The following is a 13,609-nucleotide window of genomic DNA, read 5'->3' on the forward strand; positions in this document are numbered from 1 at the left end:
GACTTTATTGAGGCTCATATTTGATGTCATATATGATGAGCTTCACTGACCACTTAGTCATTTTGTTGGACATTTCTGATTTTCTCATGACATTCTTAATAAGATAATGAGTTTTGACATGTATAGTATGAGTTTCAATATAATGTCTTAATTAGGTAGAAGTTATAACTAGTGTAAGTATTTGTTTTTCAAGGAGAGAGTACTTGGTTTCAGGATCTAAGAGACTTTTAATTATATAGTAAACAGGTTGTCGTTTGCCATCAAGATCCTTGGCCAGAACAATACTTATAACATCTAAAGATACTAAAATATGTAGGAGGAATGCTTCCCCTATTCGAAGATCCTTGGACAGGACTCACTTCTATTCCCCTATTGATGACCATGTATCCGAGGAACTTTCCTGACCTAATTCCAAAGTGGCACTTGGAAGGGTCCAGGTTCATGTTATATTCGTCTAGTATGTTGAAGGCGTCTTCAAGATCCTTGAGGTGATCTTCATCTCTTTTTGTATTTGACCACCATGTCATCAGTGTAGACTTCCATGGTGTCCCCCAGTTTGTCCTTGAACATCCGATTCACCAATCTTTGGTATGTTGCACCTGCATCTTGGAGACCAAATGGAATAACGGTGTAACAATATATACCTGTGGAGGTTATGAAGGAAGTATCCTCTTGATCAGATGGTTCTATTTGAATTTGTTAGAACCCTGCTAAGGCATCCATGAATGCTAGTTATTTGTGGTCTGTCGTGGCATCTATCATAGAATCATCCTTCTTCTGCACTACGACGACATTGGGCAGCCACCTTGGGAACTTGACTTCCTTGATCATCCCTGTTTTGAGAAGTTTTTCCACTTCCTCTTGAATGATCAGGTTCCTTTTAGGTGCAAACTTCCTTCTATTTTGATGTATGGGTTCATTCGCTTCTGGTACATCTCGTTCCCCTAGCTTTAATTGGTATGCCAACTTTGGTACAGAGGAAGGAATTATTGAAATCTTGTATCATTCTTTGGATTCTTGTTGATCACCAATGATCTTCATTGTCCCCCAAGGAATAGGCATCTTGACACATTCGTGGTACATCGATGGAACCGCTTTCTTGTCATGGATCTAGGGCCTACCTAATATAACATTGTAGGAAGACAAAGCATTAATAACAAAAAAGAGTTGCATAGAATTTACCCCTTCAATGTATACGAGTAGCTTGATCTCTCCAATAGTATGCCTTGTTTCATCGTTGAATCCTATTAGTACTGAGGATCTCTTGTTCATCCTGTTAAGAGCATCTAAGAGTATGATGTTCACTAAGGATCTTCCATCCACCATGAACCTTCTGACAAAGCGATGTAAAGAGTTATCACCAATCCATCATGATGAGGATCCTGGGTATTTTTTTTATCATGTTCGTCAAAGATGATCTCCTTGTTCTTTGTTATCGAGGTGTGCTTTCGGGGTCTTTCTTCCCTTTCTATCTTGGACGCTTTGGCATGCCTTGTAGTTGCATAATAAGAAGTTCCACAAATGTCAGATCCTCCAGAAATAAAATTGACTACCTTGGCGTCATGAAGAGGGGATCCTGGTTTTTCCAGGATCCTTGTAGAATCTGGCTCCTTTTCATTGGATCTTTCTTTCTTCCTTCCTAGGATCTTTTCAAGGTATACTTTGCTCAGGAGATAGATAATTTCTTTCCTGAGGGGTATATAGTCTTCAGTCATGTGGCCGAAGTCTTCATGGTATGCACACCACTTAGACTTATCCTTCCAGCCAGTTGACTTTTCTCCTTTCTTTGGCCACCTTGCTTTGTCGCTGAGATCTTGCACAACATAGATTATACATGAAACATCCATAGAAAAATAATAATCAGTGATCCTGGGAAATTCATCTTCCTCTCCTTCATCCTCAAGGGTATTAACCCTATGATGACCAGGTTTGGAATATGGATTCGACTTATAGTATCTTTGGGCCAAATAATCAGCCTTCCTATTAGGATTTTCATATGAAATCAGGGAGTTGGTCCTCCTTTGGATCTTCTTATCTTCTTCCATTATAATGAACCTCGATGTTCTACTTATGACTTCGTCCGTTTTCCTATATGGGGTCATTACGAGATCCTCATAAAAGGGAGCATCCTTCATTAAACCCATCTTGAAGGCTTCCACGGTAGTGGCCATGTCGATATTAGGAATATTCAGCGCTTCCTTGTCAAACTTGCATACAAAATCCCTAAGGGATTTCTTAGGATCATGGAGCACTCGATAAAGATCACTAGTGATCTTTTCAAATGTTCTCATACAAGAAAAATGATTGTTAAACAAATTAACTAAGTGAGTAAACTAAGTAATAGAGTAAAGAGGAACATTAAGAAGCCATTTTAAGGTTGATCCTGTGAGGGTCGAACCAAAACCCTTTCAATGGCAAGATTCCTTCAGGTGTGAGGAAATGGGGATGATCTCCATTCTTTCCATGTATTGTGTCACATGTTCCTCAGGATCCATAATTCTATCGTGAGGTTTCATGCTCTTGTATAGGTTGCACCACTCCAGGCACACTTAAGATCATCTGCCTTAACTGCTGAAGTTCCTTGTCCATGACGGTGCTCATTTCTGCATCAAGGTCCATAGAGTTAGTATTAAAAGTATTATTATTCAAAAAGTTACCAGGATCCTTGTTATTGGGAGTGACGAAGATTTCGTTGGGATCCTGGATCATATGGGCTTGCTCATTTGGAGTTACAGCCCAAGTGGGAGCAGGTGGTGGTGTTTCGGATCCTATCTCCCAGCGGTTTCCCGAGGATCCTATCTCCCAGCGGTTTCCTGAGGATCCTAACTCCCAGTGGTTTCTGGAGGATCCTACATTTTCAAAGTTCGGGATCTTGGGTTGCAATATCAAGGGTGCTGCTCCTTGGGGTTTACGGATCTTTGCCCTCATTCTTTCCATCTCCTTGAGTATAGTCTCGTTTTTCTCCCGTTGTTGGTTTAGTTGTTGCTTTACCATCTTCACCATGGAGAAGAGTTCGCTGTTACGGAACAAGAGGATCCTGGAATCACAGGGATCCCAAATTCACATGGCTGATGATCGGAAACGCGTACTTTTTAGAGCTATCTAGAGTTTTCCTCCAACTGGGAGGTCCGTTTGGAGGTGGTGGAAGATTTTTTGAGGAAATGGGAGGAATAGAGGAAGAAGATAAAGTTGGTTGTGTCCACGGTGGCGCCAAATTGTTTTGGTCAAAAATCGACAAAGTGGATATTAACCAAATTGCATGAGAGGCTGTGGTGTTGTAGGTGAAGTGATTAACGAAATTAGAACAATGTTACATAAGTTATTTACAAGGAAATCCCTTGATCCTTGCTAGGATATATGACATAAAACCTTGGGAGGTGATAATCATCACCTGCCTTGTATGGTCTTATTGATTTGAACATAAATTACAGAGATGAGCTTGATAATACGATTACAAATGATAAAGTGAGTCTAGATGAGTAAGGTGTCAGAGAATTGTCCCTGTTGTGTGTGTTTTACAGGTGTATTTATAGTCTAGATTAAGTTACTAAATATCCGATATTTTCGGGATCCTGTTGAATTGGTATTTCAAACGTGCATTGACTTGGTATTTCCGGGCCTTAAGCCTGGTTGGATTCATTCTTCGTTGTGAATGAGTCCTATGTTGACCATTTCTGCACATGTGACAAATAAATAAGAAATATAGTCGTTAAACTTGTTAATAATGGCGTTGTTCAGGATCCTGATGTATGTTCGGGATCCTAAGACTCCTTTAAGATCCGGGATCCTGGATAGGTATAAGGATCCTTAGATATTTTAGAGATCCGAGATCCTAGATAGGATTGAGGATCCTTTCCGTAACAGTTGCAAAAAGTGTTGCATCAGGAGCGACAGCCCTTTTGCAATAGCCATCAATGACAGCTTTAGCAACACTTTTCAGAAAATTGTCACTAACATTGTTGTACACTTATTAGGCCAAAAATTAACTTTTGGGCATCAAAAAATGGTTCCATATTTATTTCTTGTAACATTTTTGTACAAATAAATTATTTCTAAAAATTAATCTATTACTTTACAAAATAAACTAAGAAAACTAATCTAATTAGTTTATTACATACCATATGAATAAATAAATATTACAACCATTTTTAACAAAACAACCAACATAATAAACAAAATGGCCCATGGCTAATTTATCCACATCTCACATATCAAATATAATAACAAACAAGTATTTGTTTTTTCTAATGCAACTTTTATATAACCAAAATGCATGAAAAATGGTTATATATAACGATTTTAACCAAGAAGTTGCCAAATAAGACAAATATGAATTTTTCTTAACTAAAACAAATTCATGCTTGTTTTCCAAAAACCAAAGATTATCAAACAGAAAAAATTCATTCTAAAATATAAAATATGGCTATGATACCACTGATGGGTTTTGATACAAAATATAAGTTTGTTTTTCACAAAAAAACCGCAATAGAAGACTTTAAAAATAACAAGTTTATTTTTAGTTTATAACAAAACCAAACCATCAAGGATCGATTTATAGAGGTTAGAATAAAATAAAAACAACCAAAGAGTTTTATAATGATAACCTTTGAAGTCTTTGAACCCACTTGGTTCTGGGGTGTTGACGAAGACAGCAAAAAATAAAAGAACATGATTTTCTCTATTTGTATCCACCATCAAAAGTAAGGCATTTGGAATTCTAGTTCTTTCTTGTATTCTTGAGTGTCTTAAGCCTTTAAGTGCTTAAATCAAATAACCACTAAAGGAGACAACTCAATAAGGCTTCTAAACCACCAAACTAACTTCAAAAGAGAGAGATGAGGAGGGATAGAGAACTTTCGGTTATGAGGTTCTTTTTGAGAGAAATTGTGCAAGACTAAAACAACTAGATTCAAACTCATGCATAAGGCTTCCTTTTATACTCCCATGCAAGACATGTCTTTACATTAAAATAATATAAGCAACTCTAGCCTTTTATCAGGCATGGGGGACAAGGTATGGAGGTTGACAAGTAACCTCCATCTTTGTTTAATATTTTCAGGGATACCTTTAATTATAAGAAAGATTCTTCAATTTTTATAAACTCAAAGTTTATAAAATATAAACTTTGTCTTTAGGAAAAAGACAAAAGAATCCAACTAGTCCAAAAGGTTGTGCATGACTTATTAATTCATACCATATGAAATAATAACTAGTTATACTCTCTTATAATTATTATTTTCACAAAACAATAATTATTCACTAATTAAATTCAAGAATGATACTATTTATTAATAATCATATTAATAATAAATATACAAAATGTGTCAACTTGATAAAGGTGTGGCCCTATAGGATCATATATTATTAGCAATGTCACTCCATAATGATTCTTGGGCATATAGATTCAACAACTTCTAGCATGCATATCATACTATAACACATATAACATATCAACATGTATGGATCACACCCCCTTTTCTTTATAAAAACCTTTTTAGCAAATCGTTTCCTTTTTAAAATATTTTATAAATCTTCAATTTTAGTTCAGACACACCCAAGAGTGTGTCTGAATCCCTCAAACCAGGCTCTGATACCAACTTGTAATGTCTCAAAAATACTAAGTAAAAAAAATCATTTTAGATCAACCAAAAACATTCATTAGTTTGTTTCAAAATACATTCAGAGTAAAAGTATTCTCGAACATCAGAGTAAAATCATAAACAATCCATGTTGAATAAATCTCCAGGGGAAGTAGTGCGATCAAGCAAACCCCTTCTCTTTGGAACCAAAAGTACCTCAAAACATTTAAAACATAAACCGTAAGCACAAAGCTTAGTGAGTACCCTAAAATCCTACATACCATACATACAACGAGCTTATTTCAACCCCAGGTGAATGTTATGGACTGAATCATAGTCTGACAATCACTTTCTACCATGGGCCAAATCATGGTCTTTACTTGTATAAGTGCCAGGGGCCAGATCCTGGTCTTCCATACCATTGTCAGGTATTGAATCATGGTCTTCCATGCAAATGTTAGTGGCCAAACCCTTGTCTTTCATACAAATTCCAGGGGCCAAGCGCTGGTCTTTCATATAAACGTCAGGGGCCAACCCCTGGTCTTCCATGCAAGGATCGCAAAGATATATAACATCCTATATAGTATAGTGAGAAGACTCACCTCACCTATCAAGATATCCAAGATCAAACATCCGTCTACATTTCAAAACTAGTAATTTGACCAAAGGTCACCCAAGTCCCAAGTCAAAGTCAGCAGACCAAGTTAACCCAAGCTGTCATCTACGTCGTGGCCACCCAATGTCCATGTAGTGGCAGAGCCCAACCAATATAGTTGGGAAATTCCCTATATCGACGTCGTGGCACCCATTTCACCACGTTGTGGCTACCACACTGAGACAACTTAATGGATTAAGCTCCTAATCCTTCAAGCTACTCATTCAAACTTTCCAGAAGGCTTTCATGTACACAATACATCATAAAAATTGTTGCTTTATAGACATGCATGTCTAATGCATGTCTTGAGCTCAAGTTAGGTAAAACATGGAGATAAAATGACCTAAAACTCATGCATAACTCTTCAAAACTCATACAACTTATAGATCCAGAAGATATAGTGACCAAGGGATCAAGGTGAGCTATAAATTTGCAAACTTTAACTCATCTAACCAACCCAAACTCGATTATAAGCCAATACATGAAATAAAACCTAGATCTATGAAGAGAAAATCAAAAAGGTAGAAGCTTTATACCTTCCTAGGATCTACAAGATGCAGGGGATACGAGATCTGAAAGTGATACACTCTTTTAACTACAAGCACACCTTCTACTTCTTCCCAAGATGGAAACTAAGGCTTCAAACCTCAAGAACACCAAGAACACAACAAGAATCACTCAAAAGAGGCTAGGGTTTCATTTTGTAAGGTTGGAGGCTCAAGAGGATGCCCTAAACTTTGGGTTACAGGCTTTAAATGTAGAAGAAACCCTAAAAAAAGTGGTCTTGGGCTGCAGCACACGCCACATCATGGCATCCTGCTTGTCACTTCGTGGCATCCATCCGGGCACGCGATCATCTAAGTCTCACGCCACGTCGTGGTCTCCAGCCCACCAGGTCGTGGCATATGGTTTTCCCCGAAAAACATAATTTTGACTCATTCAGGTCACCAATTGATCCATTCTGTAAAACGGGTGTTACAAAATATGACCAAAATCAACATTTGGTTACCCGATTGAATCATTTTCCCAAGCTAAACAAACGAGTATTTTTCAACTAAAAATAGTTTTTTAAAAAAAGTTTTTTCCACCAATGGTTAGCGTTTTTATAAAGTTATTTTAAAAATTAACTTATAACTTTTTAATATAAAATAGCATTCATGCTCTCATATCTTTAACCTAATAAACGTATACACTCCATGCTTTATTTTTCTTTCAATGAATCCATCCTTCCATGCATCATTTCTACTTAGTGGCGGAGCCAAGGTCAAAGTTCAGGGGTAGCACAAAATAAATTCATAATAAGAGAAAAAAACCTGCAAACTCTTTAAATATAAGAATGTGACAAACTCGACTATAACATATATGTTACATTGCCTTTTTTTTCTCATTCATTTTTCGAAAGCAAGTAATTACATTTTCAGTCTTAACATTCTTAAGTGCTCCATTTTTTACACTACAAATCAAAGCAACGTTCATAAAATTGTCACCTATTCTACTACACACATCGGTCTTCAACAACTTTATTGTAGAAAAACACCGTTCAATGGTTGCATTTGCGACAGAAAAAACGAATGTTAGTTTTTATAATATATAAACCAAAGTAAAAGAGTGATGCTTCCCTATTTCCCTTCAATTTGACAAGTTTTTCATCATGGAGCAAAGAGTGATAATAGATATCAAGTTAACTATTAAGATGCACGCTTTCCGTATCGTCAAAATCATTTTTTATCTCGCTTAACTTCAACAACATTGATTTATAAAACCTAGAAATGATTCACAAAGACTCAAAGCCACCATATTCTCAATCAATTCAGTGCCAACTTCACTAAATCTATTCCTAAATTCTTGAATTTTCATATCCAAAACAATGTTAAAAATCACAACTTCAAAATGATGTTGATTAGTCATATTGGTCCTATGATTTCGTGGGGTAACATTATATCCCGACATCTCCATAATTTTGATACTATGTTTTCACAAAAAGCACATGCCTTATTAAAAATTTGTGGAAACCCATCTTTTCTCAAAGCTAGCCATGCATTTTTTGCCCCTTTTACTAATGAAGTTGCTTCCAAAATATCTTAATCTTTTTTTTTTTGAAGATGCTTTGACAAGGTATCCATGAGGCTTAGAATTTCCATCATCAAGTGTAAAAGAAACACAAAATCAAGTATATTGAAATTTGACAAAATGGCATGTGCTTGATTACAGTTATATAAAGTAGACCCCTCATCTTCAACATATTTAAGTACCTCAACAAGTTCCAAAAATAAATTTATCAAAGTTACAATTGTTCTATAATGTGAACCCCATCTAGTATCTCTAACTCAAACAAGAGAAATATCTTGATTCAACCCTCTTCTAGTTTTAGTTTCACCAATACCAATTTCGGCTTCAACTCTTTCTTTCTGCATCTCTTGTATCATATCGTTTAATCTTACAAGAAGCACAAACCACAGTAACCACCAAAGCTAGTTGGTCAAAGAATTCTTTAGCACCATCATGTTTTTTTCCTACCACCACAACCACTAACTGAAGTTGGTGTGTAAAACAATTTATAAAATGTGCGGAACTATTTTGTCTTAATATTAAAGATTTCAAACTGTTGAATGAACCGCTCATATTACTAGCAACAATCCTCGTGAAGTGAACAATGTGTGGGGAGTGGGAGCAGGGACGAGTGATCGATCTGTTTCCTTCTTTTCTGATTTTTTGAAAAATAAGAGAAATGGGCTTCTACTTTTCTTGTTTTCATTAAACTAATTTGTCTTTTGGGCTTAAAAAGTTTGGACTTCTTAAACATATTTAAATATATCAAATATTTTGGGCTATTTTGTGTTTGGATTTATAAGTTATGAATAATCCAATTTTCTTAGGGGTAGCCCAATTTTTTTTGAAGGGTAACACTACAACATAAAACAAAAATTTCTGAAAATTTTTACACTATTGGACAAAATTTTAAGGGTAGCACGGGCTACTCCTGGCTCCTTCATAGGTCTTCCTATGTTTCTACTTGTATGTTGTTGTACTTCCCATGAGGCCACGATTCATATTAATATACGTTTTCCACTTTCCTTATTAATTAGAGATTGAATCAATCATAGATTTCTGAACTTTATAAACATTCAATGGACAAAGCAAAAGATATTAGGTACAATTATTCGTTATGCATTCTCTCTTTCGTGCAATTGGTTGTCAAATCGCTTCTCAAGTCCACATATACTTTTAGTTAATCTAAATGTATCGTTTTTCTTTGTTTCTCAATTATTTTACATATAAAGATACCGATTTTTCATTTTTTTATCTGGATTTGTGGCATTTAGGATCAAAGTTCTACAAATTTGCTATATGCATCAAGTCATCTTTTAACATGCATGTCGACATATTTCTCCTTTTGGAGTAAAAACGATGGCATTCTTATAAGTTGAATGTCACATGCAAGTATTTGTTCTAGCAATTATTATTCATTTCATTCACATAGTTTTTGTTGGAAATTTTAGTATAAATATGTATATTTTTACTAACTTTATATAGATATAAACATATACATATGTTGTATATATAATTAACTCTAAGTGAGTTTGTGTTCTTCTCCGTGAGAGCTTTGCAACGATATATCGTATGTCCAAAATATAGAATATGTGAATGAGATATTGATGCTCAAAGATGGGTATTTGATAATAAAAGTTAGCAAGTGAGGTGTGTGTGGGAATGAGTCTCATATTGGTAGAAAGATCATACTCAAGTGAGTTTATAAGCTTGAATGTATGTTAGACATACAAACTTATATATATGGTTTTACCCCAACTCCTACCCGCGCGTAGGGGGTTGCGAATCTACAGTTATATCCAGCGATTCTTTCAGGCAAGTAGTCGTATCCGGTTGTACACAATGTTATAGTTGTTGTACCCTGGGAACAGACGAATAATCTTTTTAAAGGAATCGAGTCCAACTTAACCGTGGGTTTTATTACTAACATTTTTCTTTCAAGTTATTCGATTCAGAAACGGAGCCCATAACTAACAGTTTTTCCTTCAAAAATAATTAGTGTAATTAACTCATTTGTAATGATTATTAATTTTATCGGAAAATTACAAAAAATGTGATATATTTTTTGAGATTTAACTACAAAAATCTATGTATATTGTCCATGAATCACACCTTATTTTGAAAACATTCCGCCGTGACTCTCTATTGACGATATTGGAGGTTACCATGATATGATTATATATATTTTTTTCCTACATTAAAGCCACCCATCTCTTAGTCGCCAAGTATTGTCACCGAACATTCTCACCATTATCATGGTTGGTAACGGTATTATGTTGTGTACTTGGTAATGATTGGTAACGGTTTTTCTATCATGGTCATGTCATCAGGTCACTCTTCCCTTCTTAACCCCTATCGTCATTTACATCTTCATAACATCTTTGTCGCTCCAAACATTACAAAAATTCTATTTTTTCCTTCAATTTGCTGAATACAATAAATGCAATATTCAGTATGATGATTTTAACTTTTCCGTAAAGGATTATTTGACTCGAAAATCCTTCCTCTGATATGACAACTCAAACAATTTTTATCTCGCTTCTTTCTCTTGTCCAAGTGCTCTCTCACCCCTTCCTTCTAGCTAACTTAGGTTCAGTTACTTTAAAAGAATAATTTCTTAGGCTTTTTGCATTAGAACCTGTTTCGTAGAAAGGAATTATCATCAAAAGATTTTTGAGGCTTTTGGAAGGGAGTAGAAAATGGTGGTCACGACATCTTAATTGCAAGAGTTGTGTTCTAAGATTGAAGAGGTTCTTTCTAGATCGATACACTTGGGATTTAGTGATTGATGGAGGTTTCTCTATTTCTACTACGAGAACTTTATAGGATTACGTTGTGGTGGGGGTTAACAGTTCTGAAAGTCATTCATGTTCATTCTTTATTGATTTGGGTTGATTCTACGGTTCTCGACATGGATGTTAAAAAGAATTTTGATGTCATTATAGTGGTTGCTTTTTGGATTGTTCGGCACTTTCGCAACAACCTTTGTGTTTGGAATAGTCTAGTTTAGAAAAGATGAAAAATTTTATGTTCTTCGAACTTTTTTCCTTCTTATGGATAAATAATAGACGTAAGAAATATAGAATTTCTTGGGATTGTTGGTTGTCGTTCCCCAAAATGACTTGTACTTTTGTGTAATTTTCTTTAGGTTCTTGCTAGTGTGTTTTTAATATACTCATGTTGTTCCAAAAAAACTGATGAAATATATTCCTTTAATAATACACAGACATTAACAAAGAATTTGAAGAGTTCGAAATATGGTGATTAATTGGTGTGGTATGGATAACAATGAGACACATAGCATAGAGGATCTTATCCATTCTATAGCTTTCCGTGGAAAATGTCTGAAGAAAAAAGATTGTTATACAACGATCTGCTACGGTATGATATGGGCAATTTAGAGAGCCAGAAATGATAGGATTTTCAAAGGGTACTCCACTTCTCCTTCACGGGTGGTAAACGGAATCAAATCAATAGTGTATGTGTGGTAAAAACCTAGGAATAAAGGTGTACATTGTTCATGGAAAGAATGGCGCTATGGATTTTCCCCTGTTTTGTAATTTGCTTTGTAGTGGACTTCATTGTTTGCTCCTCCTCCTAGCTACTTGCTTGGTGGTGGTTCTTTTTAATTTAATGCCCGTTTCAAAAAAAAATAAAAATTAAAAAATAAAAAATAATTTATTCGTAATTAACTAATCAATTAAAAAGTAATAGTTTTCGACGATACTTTGTTCAATAGGTATGGCTTTTTTCACCGCACATTGATTTAGCATATTTAATAAAAATTACCTTTTCATTCATCACTCGTTTAACGATCAAAGTAATCAATTAAACAGTAATACTTTCCCACGATACATTTTCAAGAGGTATGGCCTTTTTGATCACCACACATATTGATTTAGCATATTTAATAAAAATTTAGCTTTTCATTATCACTCGTTTAACGATCTTAATATCTGTTTATTTGGGCTCTTTGATAAGAATACATATTTACAAAACTAATAAATAAACCATAGTGAGCTAGATGTAGGACTATAAAATAATGGAGATGACGTGGCAATATTACAAAAGACCCGAAAAGTTAAACGGACCCACCCACGCAAGACCCACCGGCACCATTCCCGGTAGTGATTCTACTTGATTCGGGCCGGATATTATGGGCTGTGTGACCCGGTTTCTAGACACTATGATTTTCATCTTGAAAATATTTTTTTACACTAAGTTCAAAATTATGACGGAATATGTTATCTCATGCCATCATAAGATTTTTAATCTCTGATTGCCATTTTGAGTTAGATACAATCATTAAATGAGTTTGCTTTTGTATATCCGTGGTATAAACAAGAAATAATTAACAATATTGTCATCATACACACATATTAGAGATATCTAAAAAATTTAATATAAAATCATAATTAAAGAATAGCGATCTTAAATAAATCACACTACATATACATATATTAGAGGGGTTTATTTAACATCCCTCTATAATTTTTTAATTTTTTTTGAACAATTAGATTTTTTAAAAGATTAGCAAGATGATAGCAAAACATCATTACAAATTAGAGCAAATTAAAGAAGAATTTTGTAATCAATCAACCGATGAAAAAATAGCGTTTTTTCAATTATTGGAAATCCAAAAGAACGATCTATCAACAACATCATCAAACATAGTGGATTTTCTGGGAATGCCCGTGCCAAAAACAATGAAATTTTTATAATTCCAAATAACAAAAAAAAATGTAATCATAGCAGTATCAAACGCCTTCCATGAGCCTCTAACACACTAAACCGAATCTGCCCAAGAAATAAGAGAATTCAGAATAATAGGATTAGGCATCTGAATTCCCCAGCAAATAGCAATTTGATGACATTAAACCACTAACTCGGAATAGCCAATGAAAATATGATCAATAGTCTCTACGGAGATCGAACACACCGGACAAATAATCGAATCTACCAAAATACACCTAGTTGAAATTCGCTCCCTCGTAAGAATACTCAACAAACTAACCCCCCAAAGGAGGATATTAAACTTGATAGGAATCCAAGAATTCAATCTAGCCTCACATCCCCCCCCCCCCCCTTGTGGAAGCAAACCAATATAAAAAAACACGTGCATATACAACTATAAAACAATCATCCACATCTAACGTCCATCTCAAATTGAGAAAAGCATCCCACTGGGGCTGCTCCACCCCACCCCCTCAGCTGCCTCCTAAGAGAGACAAGAGACCACCCGATAGAAAACCTAATCGCAACCAAAATCTCCTTACCTAAATCTAAAGCAAATATTCTATGGAAAACAATCACTAGGAAATGATCG

At 35.1% G+C, this 13,609-nt stretch overlaps 1 protein-coding gene across 1 annotated transcript; it reads right to left on the reverse strand.

The window, feature by feature from the left end:
* Window positions 1–1,304: 1,304 nt before the first annotated feature.
* On the reverse strand, window positions 1,305–2,171 carry LOC145122402 (uncharacterized). Its single transcript, XM_079058009.1, has one exon. It carries the CDS (start codon window positions 2,169–2,171, stop codon window positions 1,305–1,307), a length of 867 nt encoding a protein of 288 aa, XP_078914135.1.
* Window positions 2,172–13,609: the final 11,438 nt, after the last annotated feature.

This window comes from Lactuca virosa, chromosome 6 (assembly GCF_052849685.1).
Source record: "Lactuca virosa cultivar CGN04683 chromosome 6, Lactuca_virosa_CGN04683_v6, whole genome shotgun sequence".
Lineage (NCBI taxonomy): Eukaryota > Viridiplantae > Streptophyta > Magnoliopsida > Asterales > Asteraceae > Lactuca > Lactuca virosa.

Excerpts from the sequence above, each read along its gene's own strand:
- LOC145122402 (XM_079058009.1), bottom strand. The coding sequence starts at position 2,171 with ATGGCCACTACCGTGGAAGCCTTCAAGATGGGTTTAATGAAGGATGCT.